The following is a 21,847-nucleotide window of genomic DNA, read 5'->3' as shown; positions in this document are numbered from 1 at the left end:
GGTGATGATCAGTCAAAAGGTTGGGCTTGATGATCGTGGAGGTCTTTTCCAGCTGAAATTATTCTGTGCTACCTTTGCTTATTTCAAGGCTACACACAGTTATGGCATTTTTAGAAAAAAATCACTCAAAATGCATCTCTTCATGTGTGCTCTGCACCAATAGATGACTTTTACCTATGAATACCACCCAGGTTAGGAATAACTTCAAATTCTTCATTAAAGATGCTCTTGACAGTATTTTTTGCAGTTTTGGGGCAAAAGTTGACAGCATACAACTAAAACTTAGGCGGCCCAAGAGCGAAAGAGTTGCAAACAGTAGAATTGGTAAAATAAGAGCTCATTTGTTTTGTTAGCCATGGAGAATCTCCCTGGTGAGATAGGGTCCAGAGCATGAAACAGTGAGGCAGAATGGTAAGGGGAGATAATCTGCTCAGCTGGGCCCTGTGAGAGGTTTTGTCCTTTGATACCATATTCCATATGCAGATGAACCATGCAGTTTGCCAGAATAGTCAAACCTTCCCTTCGGTCCTTACTTTCTGATAGCATTTAGACACATATATTTCTGTCTCTACATGTGTTAGAATTGCAGCCATTTTGGCTTATATCTTTTGTCTCAATGCAGCAGGGACTTGCAGAACAGACACTACTTCTCCCAAATCCCTGAGGGGGCTGATCCAATTAGCTGTACTCAAAATGTGGCAACACATATTGGAAAGGTTGGCCTGCAAATAAAACATAGCAGCCATGGGAACATTCTCTAAAAGAACAAGGCTATCACTGGTAGTCAGATGAAACCCTGGTGAGCATGTCATTTTTTGAAGGACTGTATGTTGCCCAGATATTTTTACAAGGAAATGTAAAAAGGGTGTAGTATTGAGTTGACTGCTTTATCAGAATTCAGTGTCGTGTTCCATAGAAGCTAGGGATTTTTCTTGATAAAATTATCTTTCAGTATAAGCAAAATAGCACTTTTTCTCCAGCCAAGTTTACATAAATGGGTTAGCAAAATCATTTGGCTGGTATTTTTCAAGTAACTCAGCCTGAGGCTGACAGCCAGCATAGAAAATTTCAGCCCAAACTATTAAAATTTGGTGTAGCTGTAAGAGCAGAAAAAGCCACATCTCTTAATGGTTAACACCTGCCAGACCTTATAACAGGCAGTTCTACCAGTGCAGCACACACATAATATATGAATTTACACATCTGATGTATATACAGAGATACATATGGGTTGATAAATGTATATATGCAGTGTTTGATTTTTGAAATATTAACATAGGTTTATATAATATAGGCTAGTTTTCACTTTCACTTTAATTATCCTGGGATCAAACCCATTGCTATTATTTATGAGGACTTTCCACCTGCAGAAATAGTGAAAAAGTGACAACAGTCTCAAACCAGGTTTTTGATGAACCCAGATGTGAAGATTTGCAAAAATGCAGAACTGAAAAAGGTTGAATGCCAGTTTACTTTTCCCCACAATTAGTACTCATTTTATTTATTCATGAATCCTGTTAATAAAATATGTAGCAAGGGAGAAGAACACTTCATTAACTGGCTTCTACTGTAATTAAAAGATGAATAAGCAACAACCACTGATTTCTTTTTCTCACTTGTAACAGAATATCTTTAGGTAACAGTGTCCCTGGTGAATACTTTCTTTGAGCTGCCTGATAGCAAAGTGATACCTTCTGGCAGGTGTGTGCAACCTGCTATGGCCCCCGGAGAGCTATGCCTAAGAGTGCTGCTGCTGCATCTCCACAGCTTCCCCAAGCTGCCCCCTCTGTCTTCTGTTACTGTTCCCCCATTCTTGAGCCTATTGGGAAGAGGTCAGTCAAGTTCCTTACATCAGTTTAGAAGGATTTCAATGGCAAACTGAAGATAGATCACTTCTGCATCTACCAAATAGAATAAAGTGATGGGTGAGCATTATTAGTTGCTATCCCTAGGAATCCAGGGGATGAAGAAGAGAAGTAAAAGACTTTTAGCTCTGTGCTGTAATTGAAGGAATAAAAGACAAGTACCTTCAAAATCTTGATAGTGATATTGAAAACTGTGTCAAGCACAGTCCATGCCAGTTCAATGCACTTTCTTCACTCAGAATTGTTCAACCTTGCACAACTTTTCCTCAGTCCCACTACATTACCTTAAAAGAATTTTTCCCCTCTGCTTCAGGTCCCCTGGTGAACACATTCCCCTAGTGGACACACTTATACTATGGAAGAAAAAAGTTACTATCTTTCCTCCAACCCTGTAACTATTTTTGAAAAGCCAAGAATTTACAACTTTAGTTCTAATGCTGTTTTGTTTGGTTTGTTTTAAATCTTTTACAGTCTTTGTTAAGCATTCGTGGTTCTCTGTTCTCACCAAGACGCAACAGCAAAACCAGCATTTTCAGTTTCAGAGGTCATGCAAAGGATATAGGATCTGAAAATGACTTTGCTGATGATGAGCACAGCACTCTCGAAGACAATGAGAGCAGAAGAGATTCTCTCTTTGTTCCAAATCGACATGGAGAGAGGCGCAACAGTAACATTAGTCAGGCCAGTGTGTCATCTAGAATGATACCAGCCCTTCCAGTGAATGGGAAGATGCACAGCACTGTGGACTGCAATGGAGTGGTTTCCTTGGTTGGAGGACCTTCAACTCTGACTTCACCTACTGGTCAGCTTATACCAGAGGTAATTGTAAGTAAGCCAGTATTTATTACAGTTTGGCTCAGGCACAGAATTTTCTCTTATTCCTCATCTCTGCCTTCCTTATAATTTCTTAAAGAAATAATTTGCAATAGTTTCTAAATAAGACAACATAAAGGAAAAAACATCCACAACCTCCTATGTCTAAGCCTTCATAAAGTATGATATTCTTCTTGCTTTCAGCAAGAGATCTACACATAGAAAAGAAAGATTAATTGAATTTGACAATTTGTACATAGCTTCACTTCAACAAAGTAGATATTCACTATATAAATAAGGCCATAGCTTGGAAATATGCATAGGAAAACTCCTATAAAATGAAACAAAAGGTGGCTACTACTCTCATGATAGTTATTAGAAATAACCCTTTCTGTATTCTTCTCAAGGACTTTTTTCTCATACCTTTCATGAGAAAAACATGGACAATTCCTATGTACCTTTGAAATTACATAACATTTTAGTCTCAGTTTCAGACTTCTGTAAATTAAGATGTTCTTTCAAACATTCAAATAAGCAAGGCTTTGTCACCTATAGTAATTTTTAAAAATTATTATTATTACTATTACTATTATCACTATCAAGGAGGTACCAAGCAAAAATTTTGTTCAGCCAGTCATTTCAATGTGAACCACCTTTGGTCCCACACTATGTTGGTATTGGGTCCCGAAGTTGATTATTTGTACCACTGTAGAAAATTCCCACTGAGTCCCTCAATGAAGAAAAAAGAAATCCTGACAAGAACAGAAACATTCAGCGAAAAACATAGTACATTGCACAAATCTGATTTGATTATCACTACAATATTTATGCAGTAAATACTGTTAATTGGTTGTTGAAAAGGATGGTCTAATTCCTCAGTATTTCATTTACAGGGCACCACTACAGAAACAGAAATAAGGAAAAGAAGACTGAGTTCATACCAAATTTCCATGGAAATGCTAGAAGAGTCTGCTGCAAGACAAAGAGCAATGAGCATAGCCAGCATACTTACAAATACAATGGAAGGTATTTAGTGCATTTTATCTGACAGGCAGTTAAGTGAAGTTCTGCTAACTACATGTACAGAGAAATTATTTACATAATTTTCTTTGTAAATGTGAAACTGGCATGTGGAGTTTCTGAACATCAGATACAAAGGGCTTTTGAGCATTTCTAAAATCATTTACACAATATGCTTAATCATGTTTCATGACACCTTCCAAAATATTACACAACTGAGTGGACTAATAGAGATAAAATAATAGTATCTAGGGGATTGCCAGAGCCTCAAACAGAAAATATAGTATAAATTGGTATAAGCTTCATAAAGGATTCATGTTGACTTTTTAATATCTGAAATTAAGATATCTGTTGTAAGCAAGTTAAGTAACCTAAAATAAATGTCTAGATTCTCCCTACTGTCCTGGGAAAGACAAACACATTTCTCCCTTTGTCTCAGATGATTTACTCTTTAGTGAATGGACTTCATTGTCCACTGGTGGTAGAGGATCTTAAAAAAATTAGATGCCTTATTTTAAGGCAGATAAACATGGGAAATCTCATGTTAGTGAGAGCAGTTTATTTGATTGATATAATTGTCTCCCATATTTTAAACAAGGACTTTCAGAAGACATATTTGTAATATTCATTTTTTCTATTTTTTTTCAGAGCTTGAAGAATCCAGACAGAAATGCCCACCATGCTGGTACAGATTTGCAAATACTTTCTTGATCTGGGATTGCTGGAGTCCGTGGTTAAAAGTAAAGCATGTCGTCAATTTAGTTGTGATGGATCCATTTGTTGATCTTGCTATAACTATTTGCATTGTTTTAAACACCTTGTTCATGGCCATGGAACATTACCCAATGACAGAACAGTTTAGCAGTGTCCTTTCTGTGGGGAACCTGGTAAGTAGTTTGTCATGCACAACTTGATGTAGAAATACCCTTTTCTAAAAGAACAAACTTATAAATGTATTGCATTTGTTTAAATCTATTCCAGAATGTCTATTTATAATCAGTTTAGAAATTATATTTATGATTTTCACAGGTAAAGTGATTTTCTTACTGGAGCCTTTATCTTTCATGAATATATGTTTTTAACTACTAGAATGTAATAACTGAATATGTGTGGAAGTGCAGTCTTCACTGGAATGCCAGATTTCTTGACATCTACCTTGGGTTTTTTCTTTCAAACGTTAAGGTAGATTATGCTATTTTTACTATGGTACTGATATAACATCACAGAAAATACTTTTCTTGTATCAACTTTATCAAAAACGATAAAATATTCAAAATCAGAATTTTTCTTGGATTTTTTTTAATTACACTACAGTGAAAATACTTTTACAAAAAATGTATGCTCCCAAACTTTTTGTAGTGCTGCACAAACCACTGATCACTATGCACTGCAAGAAAGCGTTGAATTAAATACCAGACTTAAAAACACTAAGTTGCATTGATAATTTCACATTTGGCACTTGGAGATATTTCAAATAACATTATCACCCTGAAGTTCATTTTCCTAAAAGGAAATAGCCATCATACAGCATGGTAACTATATGTGAAACCTCTATGTTCTTACAAAAAGCACGGGACAAGAATCTCCAACTTCCCCTGTCTATCTGTCAAGACAGACTTTAGAGAGTCTGTGCTTAGACAGTCTGACATTAGAGACTATCATCTTTTTAGACTGTAAGCTAGGAAAATACTTGCTGTCAAGTCTTCTTACTGGAACCATCCTCATCAAACAGGACTTAAAACACCAGGTCACATCACATCATCTGCTGGGTGGATAGTCCAGCACATACCAGGGAGCTGAACTGCTGAATGGTCAATAGCTTTTTTATATGTTTATTAAATCTCTGTCCCACTATAAATCCTGATTTAGTTACTTGTTTTCAGTGTTTAGAAGTACTTAGATGCCATTTGGAGATAGCAATCAGTTGTTTTTTATAGTAACACGTAAGAGAACTCATTGGATTAGAAAAAATTCCTCAGGTGTATAAATTTCTGATAACAATTCATTCATTTTGTTTTAGGTATTCACTGGGATATTTACAGCAGAAATGGTACTAAAGATTATTGCCATGGACCCTTACTATTATTTCCAAGAAGGCTGGAATATTTTTGATGGTATTATCGTTAGCCTTAGTTTGATGGAGCTTGGTCTTGCAAATGTTGAAGGATTATCTGTTCTTCGGTCATTCAGATTGGTAAATTCCTTGACAATTAAACATTTGCATGCAATTATCTCACTCAAGAAATAAAAGTGCTGGTGCCTGCAATAACTACCATGTTTTGTAAATATATATTATGTATTTAATGACTCTCATTATTTTTCATATGTGCCTAATTTGCAAGCCATGTTTGGTAAGTAAAAATTTAAGGTGTTTGATACCTTTTAGTATCAAATTATCCTATCAATCTTCTATCCAACTGGTATCCTTTGCCAACATAACACTAATTGCTACCTTTTAAGAATTTTGTGGATCTTTACAATGATTTCATTAAGAATAATAAAAGCTGAATATCTGTGAAAACATACATATTGTCCCCAGCACAAATAATCATAACATTTTTAGTCTTTATATTGTGAACATTACTTTGTGGTACTTGTAAAGAACGTAAGCAGATACTCTCTTCACATTTATTTTAATGAGCACCAACAATAAACTTTTAGTCACTCCATTACATATAACAGAATCATAACAAGCTGACTTTAAGTTAACATTTAAATCGAAATATTATTGAGCTTCTACTAGAAATGTACTTTTTTTATAGCAACTAGTATTGTGCACAAACTAGTTTATAAATATGTTTACTAGAGGCACAAGATTAATCATTTTAAAGCCTTTATTACCAGTAGCTACCACATTACTTGAAAACCTTATCTCCTAATACACCTTATCTTCCTAGAGCAGGAAGAACTGACTTATTCAGCACTACTTGCAATGGTACCCAATTTCACATAACCTAATAGATTGGGTAATGAATATTACTTTTAAGTTAATATTTATGATTTGAATGGACATTGCAATGTCTGTATCAACCTAGGTTTTTGCTTAAAAAAATGGCCTCTATCTAAGCATGGAAGGCCTAATGTGGTGCTGAGGGAATGTGGAACTAAGCCAGCAAAGATGTAGTGATGGTGATGAAAAATGTAGAAACTTCTAAAATGTCTTTAAGAATTGTTCAAGAATAACCTGTAAATGGACGTTTAAAAATAGTAAAATAAAATGTCATACGAATACAAATTATTACTTTTTTTTACTATGTGTATCACTGAAATGAAATGATAAACAATGCATGTTTGACAAATACTCCATGATCCCTGCTTTATATTAAAATAATAATGGGGTACTACTGAAGAACAAATTAATCTACAGAAATTGGTATGCTCAGCTAAACAACTTGGACCTAGCTTCTATTTTGTAACTAACACTAAATGTTCATCTATGTTTTTGTTTTGCAGCTTCGAGTTTTCAAATTGGCAAAATCTTGGCCAACTCTAAATATGCTGATTAAGATTATTGGCAACTCAGTGGGAGCTCTGGGGAATCTGACCCTGGTGCTGGCCATCATTGTGTTCATTTTCGCTGTGGTTGGGATGCAGCTCTTTGGGAAGAGCTACAAGGAATGTGTCTGCAAGATCTCCAGTGACTGTGTGCTCCCTCGCTGGCACATGCACGACTTTTTCCACTCTTTCCTGATTGTATTCCGAGTGCTGTGTGGAGAATGGATAGAAACCATGTGGGACTGCATGGAGGTTGCAGGCCAAACCATGTGCCTTATTGTTTTCATGCTAGTCATGGTGATTGGAAACCTAGTGGTACGTGATGAACATTTTTTTTAACATTAACTCTGATGCAGATGTTCAGGACTTCCAGCTAGGCAATGAAAATGTTTGGCATCCTTCTGCTTGGAATTTAAAAATTAATCTGAATGTGCTAAATTTTGGGTAAAATAATTTGAAGATTCCCTTTTCCTCTTTTTCATACGTTTCTATACACTGAAGTACTCTTACTATGGGTACAAGCACTTAGAAGGAAACCAAAATGTCAACTCCAACATACTATCATGGGAGTGCTGGAGCTTATTTAGAGGTGCTGTTTAATTTTTAGTACTGAACTTTCTGGATTGTTTATGTATAAAAACAAAAATGAAACCTGGAGTGATTTGTCATGCCTTAAAAAGGCATTAAAAAGCTTCTAACTCAAGATTGTACAAGAAATGCTTATAGACAAGTTTAAATTCATGCTGACAACTTAAAATGCAAATTTTCAGTTGGAAAATATTGAATTGATGAGAATTTCCTAGAAATAACTGTTACAAAAGGGATGCACCATTTAGACTTCTACTTTATTTTTAATTTTTTCTCCTGTTAAAATTTGTAGTCAAAATTCCTGTCTAAATTCTCTTCCTTTACTGATATTTTTAACATGATTTAAATTTTTATAAAATAGAATTCAAAATGTTTGTATCTTAGTCATTTACCTGACCTTGCAATCTTGACATTTTACCAGCAAAAAATGTGCAGAGCCCCAAAAAGTTATTTATGATCTGCAACCTGCTCTACTGATTTTTTTAGAATCATAGAATCATTTACATTGGAAAAGGCCTTTGAGATGATCAAGTACAACTGTTAACCTAGCACTGCCAAATTTAACACTTCTGATATGATTGTATTTACTACATAGCTGTATTCTCTCATCTTTTAGGTATTGAACCTATTTCTGGCCTTGCTGCTGAGCTCATTTAGTTCAGACAACCTTGCTGCTACAGACGACGATAATGAAATGAACAATCTCCAGATTGCTGTGGCAAGGATTCAGAAAGGCATAGATTATGTTAAAAAAAAGATACAGGAGTTCATCCGAAAAGCCTTCGTTAGAAAGCAGAAATCTTTAGAGGAAATCAAAGCACTTGAAGAGCTAAACAACAAGAAAGACAGCTGCATTTCCAATCATACTGCAGTTGAAATAAGCAAAGATCTGAATTATCTCAAAGACGGGAATGGAACCACCAGTGGTGTAGGCACAGGCAGCAGTGTGGAAAAATATGTAATTGATGAAAATGATTACATGTCATTCATAAACAACCCAGGCCTCACTGTGACAGTGCCCATTGCACTTGGAGAATCAGATTTTGAAAATTTAAATACAGAAGAATTTAGCAGTGAATCTGATATGGAAGAAAGCAAACAGGTAGGATTTTTCATATATTAAAAGCATTAAATTTCATATCTTAAAAGTATTAAATGTATGACTTAGTCATGCATTTACATGTTTTAATTACATATTTAGAATTTCTTCAAAACTTTAATATCCCATGTAAATATATTTTATGTTTTAAAATTTTATGTATTATTAAAGAAAAAATATATAATGGTATAGTAGAGGATCCTTAGAGTTTACATTTTTAGTATTTTGTTTATTAAAATTTGGAATATATTTTATTTTAAATATTAATATTTCTTTCACAGTTTTATGAGGTTTTAGGACTAGTAAAAACTTGATAAAGCATTTTTTCTGTAGTACCTACATGTGATAAGAATGTATGGAGTAAGGGTAGAAGGCAGAATGACCTTGTAACACAGATGCATGCAGAAACAGCTTACTTGAAGTTGTTATGCTGTTATTATTGTGCAAAGTGGCAGAAGTTGGTCTAAAAAACCAATGCCATGTGTTTCAAAATCTAAGTGGCTGAAGTACCAGAAGTGATTGTGAACAGGTGCTAATGGTATCCGAGGAAAACTTTGTATATTGGGGTAGTGATCAATGACAAGCTAATAAATGCATTGGCAGAATCTAATTATATTCAGTGCCATTAGAAATTTAGGAACATTGAGGTTTAAGGGATCAGGAACCATGGATAAATTTGTTTTCCATTAGATTAGAAGCTGTGATATTATGTAGTAACTCCTTAGTCAAAAAGGGATTGTTTACCCTGAAGAAAGCTCTCCTATAAAGAAGCCCTGCATTCACGACTTTATCATAGCTGTATATCTGGCATATTTGCAATAATGATGTATTCCTCAGCAATATCAAACTTCACCATATTACATTGATGCATAGCCAGGAGGCAGTTAATCATGCTATGAAGGTTTTGCTAAAGAACATCAAGAGTGTGTGTTTATTTGCACCTGCAAAAAATGTTGCTTTGTGTAACAATTTTAAGATGACGAGCAAGATGTTCTGAGTTGCTCAGTTATGAGACAAACAGTTTCAATGCAGATGTATAAGACAGTACAGCAGTAGTGCTTATCCATGGTAAATTTAGAATACAAGAGACAGGAAATGTAAAGCAGTGTAAAATAAGAGATCAACTAGTACTAAAAAAACCCCAAAACATTCAGAGTGATTCTGGGTCTGAGATTCAAGTGTTTTTCATATAAGCTGATCTAATTAAATTTGGTTTTCATTTCCAATGAACCTTTTGCAAAGTTTTTTATGTCCTTTCATATATTCTGATGTTTTTTTAAATGACATTACACTATACATTTTCTTCTGTCCTTGTGGCTAACTTTGATAAATACAGTAATGAGTGCCTTCCTATTAACTCTGTCAAGTTACAAGCCTAAAAATTTCCTGAATGTTAATTTTAAAAGGTTTGTAGTATGTATTAGGATGCTGGGGGGCTGTGCAGATACTGAATTTGTAGTTACATGACATGTTAGCCTCTGCACTGAAGGAACTTGGGAAGTTCCCATCCACACCTGGCTAGTCTTTGCCACTTTGCCTCAGAGAAGTTAGGTCACTGGTCGTGCCAGAGGTATTATTGGTTTATTTCTCCTGTAAGGGAGATTGAATGGCTCAGTTCACAATGTACTGCTGTATATTCTATCAGAACAGCTGAGGAAAAAACTAAATGCAGTGCAAAGGCAGAAACTCCTCTGCTTTCTGGGTGAATATGTGATGTATGTGCACCCCAAAAAAATGGAGTAAAAGCCCTTCTTGATGTGCTGACAACTTCTGAATGCCAATTTCAAGGTGACTTTCACAAGTCAATTGCTCTGTTCAACCCCAGGCATCATATCTTTATCTTCTAAGGCCACCCTGAAGTTTCTGGACAGTAATAAATCAAAAGAGATTTTGCTCTTTTTTAATGGACTGGTATCTATATCTCTTCAGGAAGAGAAACTAATTAATAAGCAATTTGACAGTGAAAATTCCAGGTGGCTGTAGGAAATCCAGCAGTAAATGATGGATGGTATTTATATTAAGAAATTGTGGAGAAATTTTCAATAGGGTTAAGATAGGTTTAGGACTTCTATGCTGCTTCAGTATTTTCATAGACTGTAGTAGTCAATACCATTGGGAAACTGAAACAATAATACTCCCATCAAGTTCTGCTCACACACAACTCTATTGTTTAACTGCCTTACATGTATTCATACAGTGCAAATGGGCATATTGTGAACAGTATCTAATCAGACAGTATACTGAAAATTGTGAATTCTGTATTAATTTCACTTTCTCCTCTGGATTCCTTATTCCATTCCTTCTGGATGATTTCTATGGAAAGAATAAAGTGGGGTTATTTTACTGTATGCATAAAAATCCAATGGATTTGGAAGTTCTGGCGTGTGACAGGGATTTGTGAAGTTTCCCAATCTTCTCCTATGAAGTCAAGAGTACTGCTGAATCTTTTGCTGCCTTCTGATTGTCTTTTGAGGAATATAAGAGTACATTGGTGCAGTGTTTAAGTTACCTCTCTAGAACAGTACACCATCACTTGCTTTGTTTTGCCTCTCAAGGGGTCCCACTGAGAAAACATTCCTGCTAGAAGGCCTGGTCTGCAAAAGGAGGGGTAAGAGATGGGGCAGAACTTTCCCTGCCTTAACTGTGGCAGCACGTAGCACTTAAAATACCTGAGTAGGTATCTCCTATAATAACATTTTATTTAACCACAGAGCTGTGGAAAGCTAGATCTGCACAGGAACTGTAAAATGAATATTTTTTCCTCCAGTATCTTACTGACTGTCACTGATGTTAGGAGCAGAATGATTATTTGAAGTCTGTTATGCTAGAAGAGCGGCATAGCCTGTGCTTTCCTGAGTAATATACCAGGAGCAAGTAATTACTATAGACATTGTAATTGTGGGTGAGTGAGGAACAAATTGTAATATTTCCTATTTTTTTTAATCATACACACTATAGCAGAAAATAACTCCAGCCATCGATCTTTGTTTTGAAGGCTAGCTCTTTACTTCCCCCCCACCACCCCCCCCACCTTTTCATGCTTTCATGGAAACCCTTTCTAATTAATTTGCAAGTTAATCACTTCCAAAATCTGCCAGAACCTATTCTGGAACCTGATTGCAATTTCTAATACATATAACTAGAAATTTGAGGACACCTCTTTTTGGATGAACAATATTATAAAGTTACTGCTTTAGAGGAATAATTGGCTGAAAATACCTGCAAGAAGTGAACATTTCATTGATACATTGAAGGAGGATTTTTTTTAATTATCAGAAAAGTGCAATACCCAATGAGATAATCATCAGAAAAGAAACAGATTTCTGCTCTGAAGAAAAGATACTCAAGATCATTACCTTTGAAGATAAAAAAATTAGAAATAGCAGAAGGGGATAATTCGGTGGGTTTTAACATTAGCATGTGGATGCTGGTTTTATTGTGAAATGAGTGAATATACTAATCTTGCAAAAATTAAGACTCCTAACTATTGTATATTGTACACAACTTAAGAACTGTTTGTTAGAGCTGATTGACAGCTTTATAAATATAGTTTTACATTTCAACATGGAAAATAATTTCAAATATATTTCTCAGTTATGGAAAACTTATTTTTCAACTAAAGAAATACATATACCTACAGGCCTCAGTCATTCACAATTCCAAAAACCTTTCTATCTACAGTGTAAGTACAGTAGATACAAATTTAGATTGGAGAAATAAGGCTACTCAATAGACTTTTGATGATCACAACAAATTTTGATAAAATTAAATATATCCTTCATCATCAAATGTACTGAATTTTGAAAACAATAAATTCAGTTTTCTGATTGGCTTCATCAGAGCCTTTTTGTCTAGCTGAAATGAAAAAGACAAGAACAGAGTTATTGCATTCCCAAAAGATAAGCATCTTCACAGGGCTTCAAGAAATGTCTTAGCCAAAACAGACTCAGCAGGACTTCATCAATTTGTTGGATTTTTTTATCATGTTTAAAATGTCCAGCAATAGACATTTTTTTCTAAAACTGACTAGTTCTGGGACAGTATCTTCAGAAGTGACAAATTATTTAAGTTATAGACTAGCTGTGGCTAATGACTTAAACCATATCTCTGGATACACGGACATTCCACTGTCCAGGCACTGATACAATCCTCTTTTGAAACAATGAGATAAAGATTATAGATTCAGAAGTCTATAGCATACTAAATCTGAACTATAAACTTTACACAATGTGATAATTCATCACATTTGAGTTGAAGCGAAATTAAAGATGTTTATTTTCATCAAGATCTAGGAGCTCTACTATTATTAGAGGGTGAAGGAGGAATGGGAAGGCATACATCTTCAAAGTATTTTGCTTCCTGTATGTACATATTTTTCAAATAAAAGAGGTAATCACATAGTCAGTTAAACAATGACTAGGACATGAAATAAATGTAACCCTTAAAATTTTAATTAATAAGCACTGAGGACTATATAAATACAGGAATAGTTTCCAGATCTGCTAACCGTGTCTTTGTTAATTTGATTAATTCCACTTTTATTTATGAATCAAAATTTTTGTGCGCAGATTAGTAGTTCTAGCTTCTATATTTCTAATTTCTCTAAAATAAACTAACAAGTTCTGTAGAAAAGTTTGTTGAACATTTCAGTTGGTATGTATTACCCTTTTTCCAGCTAATAATAAAATATTAATAATTATGTTTTAATTGTGTTAAAGCCATGTTTGAATTAGAGATTCCAAAAAGAGAAAAACTAGTGATCCTGTGTATTGAACTTCACTACCTACCATTCTTACTTCTCACAGGGGTAAAACCAAGCTGGAGCAATCAAGAATGCAGCTCTGGTGCTTTTTAACCAGGTAGAGCAACGTGTCACCACTTTCACACAGGTTACCTAAGCAAGTTATACATATATATGTATATATATATATAATCACTTTTTAATGGATTTTGACTGGCCTGCATGCTATTCAGCTATGTACCTTCCCTATCCATTGCAAGAGTAGAAACATGCACAGCTGCTCTCTGCTGAGTCATGGGACTCGCGTCACAGCATGGTCAGGTGGGATTGGCAAACCCAACATACATTTTTTAACTCTGCTAATGGTTTTTCTGAATATTTAAATACAGTATTTAGCAATAACTGCATGCTCTTCAGGTTTTGAAGTATGGATCATAAAAGTACTGGAATGTTTTATGCTAAAGAAGCTAAAGAAAAAGGGAGCATGCATAGTTTTTAAAAAATAAAAACAACCCTTTTTGATTCAGCCCTTATAAATGTAAATATTCAATGAAATGTGTTAAATGATTTTGAAATAATTTCTGCCATGAGTCCAACTCCTTAGTGAATAACATTTGAATTATTGCAGTAGCTACTGATCTAAAAATTACAGTTATACTTTTAAATCTAAAATGCACTGTAATACAGATCTTCAAGATGCTACCAACTACACGCTATATTCATTTGGACAGTGCATATCTTGAGTTTTATAAACTTGAAGCAAAGCAAACAGTTTCATAATTGCTAAAATTATACCTAGCAAATAACTCTCCCTAAAGAACTATCAAAAGCTAAACATTTTACAACTTCTCTTTTCTTAAACCCTTTTATAAATAGTGGTGTTTGGAATGTGTTTCACAATATCATTCCATAAATGAGTAGGGGGACTTATTTGTGTAAATTAGAAAGTCTAGGGAGTAGTCAGCACCATTTTTATAAAATTGCACTTATATCTATTTATCCTAGGGATTTTTTTTCATTATAGGCAAACATGCCATTGATGAGTAATTGGCAGAGCCTTCAGGAATAGTGACAGCAATTATAGCAGAGGAGCCAAAGTTATGTGAAACTAAGGAGGTTAAATTATTCTAGTAAAACAAGACATCAAAATTTGGAGGAGATTTGAGATTTCAGTCCTGTAGTAGGATTGAAAGTGTTTCCTTCAAGCAGAGTTTCGCTGGCTTCAAAAGGATCACCAAGTAGTTAATTTTATTTACTTGATTATAGTGTGGCATGATCTACCTATTGTGGTCTAAATTGCCCAGAGATGCCAAAAACATTAATATTGGTGGGTATTCTGAAAATTCTCAGATTTTAATGAACAAATTTTAAACCAAGATATGCTTCAAACACTGAATAAAACTCTAAGGAGAGAGATTTTAAAATTACATTCTTAACATTATATAAAGTCAAAGGTCATAAGATCTGAGATTTAAAGGCAGTTTAGAATCACTTTGGAATCATCAATCTCCATTATTTTATATTTTTTCACTCAATTACAGTGCAGCTTTCAAGACTGAAAGGATAAAACCACATGGCTGAATTACTAAAGGCAATTTGTAATGGCTGAATCCTTTTATTTTATTGTCACTTGAATCATGAAGCCGTTTGTACAGCTTAAAACTTCAGTAGCCTGCTCCTGCTCTTATTCAAATTTAGAATTGAATCAAATGAGAGCAAGACTGGGTCTTAAGTGAATGCGTTTTCTTGTAAATGGGCACATTAACACGCTGTTGGTCAAAGCTTGTTTTAATGGTCGAAGCTGTTGATAAGAGATGCACTGCTCTGAAAGAACATTATGGAGGCTGATTATACTTACATTAACCAAGTATCTGGGTGGGTGATGAAGCATTTTTTTCTTTTATATCCTACACAATAATATTTATAATACTGTTTTCAGAAAAATATAATCCCACTGAGGTAGTCTGATTGTTTCTTTTATTTTTGTGTGTGATTTCCACAGTATTGCTCAGGCTTCTGCTCTAGTCAAGCATGTTGTTTTGCTGATTCAGGCCTTGAGAATGCTGCATCATAAGCAATTGCTTTCAAATGTTTCCTTAAAAAGGAAAATGTGATATCATTGAAGATGCAAATAAATATTTACAGGGCATGGTGTGTTCTAGAGGCTGATAATCACATTTATGAGCTGATAAGAAGATTGTGCTAATCCATCATGTATCTTGAGCTTCCTATTAGTTTTATTAGCTTTATTGCTAGAAAGAATATCATTAATGTCACCTTATTTAAAATGTATTGGTTCTTTCCTAATTTAGGGTCTTGAAGCAAAGAAGAGGAGTTTTATTAAGTAATGATGTTTTTCTCTTAATAATGCCATTGTTTGAGATTATATGAAAAATAATTAAGAGAATGCTTTATGTGAAAATTACTGAAAATAATTATAGTAGTTTTTGTTTGTACCAGTTATAAATTGCACTTCTGTCACTTGGTGTTAGCAACTATGCTGACAGAACTATCTGCAGCAGAGTTTACATGGGAAGATGCAGTTAAAAATTTGCACTTTTAGATTTATAATGGATGCCTACTATGAACCTTTATCTTGCTACTATTAAGTCAGTAATTTATTTAATGATGATGGATCAGGCCATGAATTAATTTTACTTTTCCTAAGTTGAATGCGACAGAAAATTATTTTTACAATATTTCAGTTTTATTTAATGAAGAAACTGCCTATCATTCCAAAGGAAGGTTTCATATTCCTTGGTATTTCCGTGATATACAATAAGAGAGTTAATTCACAAGTATTACCTTTAAAAGAGAGACAGCCTTATGTGTGGATAATAAGTTGGTGCGCTAATAATATTTAATATAGTGTACATTACTGGGTATTTTGGTTGTAAATGTAATAGAGAAAGTGAAATTTAAAATATTCTCACAATGAGATACACAGTATTTTAACTCAGACTCACAGATTTACATGACCAGTAATAAAATTACTCCATTTAGAGGCAACATGGCTGGAACTATTTTACATATATAAATTTCAGAAATCATAGAGGAAGTGCAATATGAGAAGTGAAACACAGTATTTTTGGTCACAATGCAGCAACAACCATGGGACCTGAGGTCTGATAGAACTTATATTGACTACATATTGTGTGTGCAAAAGGCAGCTTCTTGAAAATTATCCCTGAAATTATCCATCATTCAACATGATTTTTGTATAAAACTTCATTCACATCATGTAAAAGTTAAACATGTGGAAATAATTCCTTACGAAGCTGTATTAAGATATATGTGCCACTTCATTTCTGGCAGAAAAGGCCCTAGCTGCTGATACATTTTCCTGAAGAGACTGGGTTTCAACTGAAGAGTTAAATAACTAGTTTTAATTTTCAGCAGTGTCTCCAAAGAAGAAGAGAATACATGGAAGTGCCTCTTTCAAGAAAAAAGTTACTGTTTATTATTTGTTGCAAATTCTAAACAGTAGGGAATTTTCCTGGTCTAAAAATATCACTATCTTGAAAACGAAATGTGAAAAGTAGTTGATATTAAGCACTCTGTCAACAAAATTGTGTAGAAAGGTCTTCATACTTTCTAAACATGACCTTCCTCCAAAGGTCAAAGGACATGATCAGTTCTGCTTAGCTAAAAGCACAACTCAGTGCTGGAATGCCCTCTTGTTACATCAGTACCTGCACAATTTAAAGTATTTAAGTGAGAGGTGCATTTTACATCCCTTGTGAAATTCCTGTGTACAACTGCTACATGTGATAGATCAGACGAATTTCACTGCCATGATTTCTTTAACGTTGCTTTCTGATTACAAGCTTTATTTCACAGTCAAGGAGAAAGTATTTTGGATGAAAAAATTACAACAGTACAACAGTACTGTCAACTGGAAACAATTTACAAACACTATGTCTGAGAAACAGAATTATAAAATTTACATGTCATTACTGTGGTTTTACTTTTAATAATGCATATTTATAAATTTGTCATTCTTTAAAAGTTAGGCTGGCATGATTTGATTCAGTACCAATTTTTTACAGAATATGTATCTAATGAGAAAAAATTGTTCTGTGGAACTTTACTTACAGAAACTAAATGCATCAAGCTCATCAGAAGGCAGCACTGTTGATATTGCTCCTCCTGGAGAGGGCGAGCAAGCAGAAATTGAAAGTGAAGAAGCTCTTGAACCAGAAGCCTGTTTTACTGAAGGTTGTAGAATAACTGTTGACTTAGAGTTGTATTACTAAAATGACAGTGTTACTCAGCACATTTAGGTTCTTGAAGGTTTCAAATATGGTGTACCTTCATGTCCTCAAAAATCAAAAGAAAATATTTTTAGCCCAGAATGGTGGAAATCAGATGAAAAAAACAAGGTTTCCCTAGGCTTTGAGTAACTTCATATATCTGGCCACTGCATACAGCTTATAACTAAGAAACTTCCTTAAATTTTCTATTGGTAAAATGCTTTTCAGCTATGTGAAAGGGCCCTTGAAATTTGGAAGAAATAAATTTTTGTGTGACTCCATCATCAAATAGAACAGTTACATGCTAACAGTCAAAAATACTGATTTTTTTTGATTGACTTCTTTCATAATTAAGTATACCATAGTCTAGTTTCTCTCCAGATTAGTTTTCTTAATTCAGATATTCATCATCCTGTGTGATGTGATAGCCTAATCATCATTCCATTTAGTTTTTAAAAACCATATAAAATTAGTAAAAGCTGCTAATAATATATACTACAGTAAATATTGACTTTGAAGTAATTGGCTTTTGGATACTAACATTTCTTAATGTAATGCAGGTTGTGTACAGAAATTTCCATGTTGTCAAGTAAGTATAGAAGATGGCAAAGGAAAAACTTGGTGGAATCTTAGAAAAACCTGCTACAGCATAGTTGAGCACAACTGGTTTGAGACTTTCATTGTATTCATGATTCTCCTCAGCAGTGGAGCACTAGTAAGTAGAACAAAATTGCAGATGATGAAGTATTTTGAGATCTTTTAGGAGCAAAAATCAAATTTGCTTCAGAAAGACTTGCTTTGCTTGTAGCTGTATAAAACTCCCTACATTTCATGGTTCCAGAATGGAATGAAACTTGACCCAAACTTGAAAAAGTGTGATACATTTCATATCCACATTTTTAGTCATGCTTTTGTCTTGCCTCTATGAAATGGTGCCATTTCCTTTAAGACAGCGTAACTCCTCAAAGTTTAAATTGCCTGCCAATTTTCAACATGTTTGTCAAGAGATTTGAGTACAAAGGGCTATTGTTAACTGTGAATATATAGCTAAATATATGAGTTTAAGTCTTTAATTCCTCCTAGTCTGATATACTTCTTGAATTTTGCTTGTGAAAGACTATACTAAAAAATGGAATAATTACTTCGTTCTATTCCTATTTTGAAGGCAGGAGATATAGAAGACTGCAGCAGCAAATTAAATGTAACAACCACTATCCAAAAAGATTTGCATTACACAACTTTCCAGCTTCACTCAAGCTGAACATTTGCTACAATATCAATGTGCATAGTTGTACATTCTAGCAAACATGTTGCTTTTTAATTTGATTTTTTAGCCATAAGTTTTATCTAATTGCTTTCTAGAAAGCAATATAAATATCTGTAACAGATATATAAGAAAAGGGGGGGTTTTGTGTCTATGTGAAAGTTTCTTAAATACCACAGAGGATTAAAAAAAAAAAAAGTGGTGAGTTTCTTTCTTCATTCATTAGTAAAATAGAATTTTTTAAAAAATTTTTTTCAACTCCAGACGGGTCTCCTATTGCTCCAATTAGTACTATGGTTAAAAATGGAAAATATATAAAATAAGAGAATGAAGAAAAACAAGGGGAAATAGTAGCTCTTCTCTAATTATTTTTTATTCTTTATTCCTTAATTTTATCATGTATATTCTGTGAAACAGGTGTAATATGTCAATATATTTTTATAGGCTTTTGAAGACATATATATTGAACAGCGCAAAACTATCAAGACCATGCTGGAATATGCTGACAAAGTTTTTACGTATATTTTCATTTTGGAAATGCTTTTAAAATGGGTAGCATATGGTTTTCAAATATATTTTACTAATGCCTGGTGCTGGCTGGACTTCCTGATTGTTGACGTAAGTACAAATTAATATTGTGAAATTCCCTACAGTAAAGTTTCTGTGTTGTAAAATTCATTAGTACTAGATTAATATTATAAATGTGATAGAAAAAGAATACCCATTTTATAGTTACACTGCATTAGTAATGGCCTGCAGTGATTTGGAGATGTTATATAAAGTCCATTCATATGCCAAAAGGAAAAGGATGGCTGCCTAACAGTTTGTCCATTCTTCATGGTTAATATTTTTATACAAACGATATATCAAACTTGAGATTTTATGAGGAAAAACCCTAATTTTTAAGCATGCTATCATTAATGAACTCTGACCATGCTACCTTATTCCTTAGAAAATAAGACAGTTCATTGTTCAAGTTTCTTTGAATACTTCAGCTTTTCAAATGAAACAATTCATTTGGTCCAGATTTTATCTAAGTTCTCAGAACTCTTTAACTGAAAACTATCCTGTAATCATTTCTAGTAAAACCAGAAAGTCAGTGGCTATTTGATCTAAAAAATAATTGGTTTTAATGGACTGACAATCTGCAATAGCTCAATCAGCTATTTCTTGGAAGGGTTTGTGACAGAGGAGAATACAAGGCTTCTTGGCTGCCTTCCCAGCTGTGATACGCTTCTGTGCAAAGGCCTTGCTTATGTTGTCAGAAGGGATCAAAGCCGGTTTTGCTCCCAGAATATTTTGGTCTCTTGCCTCACACATTATCTGACCCAGTTCATTGCCTATACATGTCCTCAGTGTGGAACTGAGAGATGGCATCTGAGGGCAATTGTGCACTTACAGTAATTTCTGCCCATGCTACCATATTTCTTGAGATATTTGCATAAATTCTGGTCTCTTCAATACTTATTCCATATGTATAGATAAATTTATCATATTTGTGACTCCCACAGGAAAAAAAACCTAGCTAGAGTGGCCCATAATTCAAAAGATATTATCTCTTTTTTCTTACCAGACTGAGTTAGTTTTGTTATACAGTTAATCTCTAGCTCTGTCCTGAAAATGTACACTAGAATGAAGCAGTGTGACTGGTTTTCCTAAGAGGATGTTAATGAAGTAGAGAGATGCACTCTTAGAGGATTGTGTTAAACAATGTTGTTTTTTTTTTTTAGATAATCTACAACTCATGTTTTAATTATTCTTTTTGCATCTTAAAGCTAACCAGATTATTCTAAGCCATATTCTGATTTCCTAGTTTAACCTCAGAGATACTCTTATCTGAGCAGGCTTCCAGACTTAAAAATACATCACTATAAGTAAAGCAGCTTATGTTGCTAACTTTTTTCCATAGTTCATAATTTTACAAACAAAAACATGAATAAATAAGATTGGAACTTTCTACTGTTGAAGAATTATTTTCAGTGTTCTAGCAAGAGGTAAAAAATGCCTTACTGTGTTTAAGGCTAACTCAGCAATTTCTTTAGCACCAGCAGCGCTTGAAAGAAATGTGAGCTAATGTTATCTTCCCATAGAAAAGCAGCCTCTGCACTGCCTTTAACTGGCAGTTTAAAGAGGTGTGATTCAGCAGCATTTTGCCAGTGAGAACACCAATGTCTCCTTCTTCAATAGAAGTGACTAAAGTTAATCAGATTGTTTAATTCCATTCTCTAAAATTATTCAAGAGTAAACACAGATAGTCCTTTAGGGCTTTGACCTTTAATATCTCACACACCTGAGTCTCTCACTGTGACAAGTAGCCACAGTTGCTTTCACTGATTGTCACTAAATTAGATTTTGAAAATTACACTAAGAAATGTTAATTTTCAGCTCTGCCACTTTACAGCTGTGACAGATGACTCTTGGTACATCTGCCTATCTCAGTTTAAGACTCTATCATGCCATCCTACTGTACAGCCTGACCGAAGATCTTGAGCAGGACTGTCACCGCTAAGCTTCTAAACTTTTTTTTTTTTTTGCAACAGATAGTCTATATTAGAAGAAAAACACAAATGAGCACATACAATCCTTCAATTTTAGGAGACATATCTTTCTACCATTTTGAGCGCATTTTAGTTTCTTAAAATTACTGCATCTGCATGCATGAATCTATTTATCAGTTTACAGATACATTTACTTTCTCATGTACTGGCA

General features: G+C 34.2%; 1 protein-coding gene across 1 annotated transcript in view; it reads left to right on the top strand.

Annotated features, from left to right (window-relative positions):
• Positions 1–21,847, top strand: part of LOC102041198 (sodium channel protein type 2 subunit alpha-like) — a 65,567-nt gene that overhangs the window by 28,762 nt on the left and 14,958 nt on the right. The window contains 9 exon segments of the mRNA XM_014306755.2: positions 2,337–2,684; positions 3,572–3,704; positions 4,347–4,585; positions 5,719–5,892; positions 7,152–7,508; positions 8,398–8,883; positions 17,719–17,839; positions 18,435–18,589; positions 19,583–19,756. Coding sequence (XP_014162230.2) covers positions 2,337–2,684; positions 3,572–3,704; positions 4,347–4,585; positions 5,719–5,892; positions 7,152–7,508; positions 8,398–8,883; positions 17,719–17,839; positions 18,435–18,589; positions 19,583–19,756 — 2,187 coding nt within the window.

This window comes from Geospiza fortis, unplaced genomic scaffold, assembly GCF_000277835.1.
Source record: "Geospiza fortis unplaced genomic scaffold, GeoFor_1.0 scaffold112, whole genome shotgun sequence".
Lineage (NCBI taxonomy): Eukaryota > Metazoa > Chordata > Aves > Passeriformes > Thraupidae > Geospiza > Geospiza fortis.
Note: the sequence above shows the minus strand (reverse complement) of the source record. Positions and strands in the feature narration are given on the sequence as shown.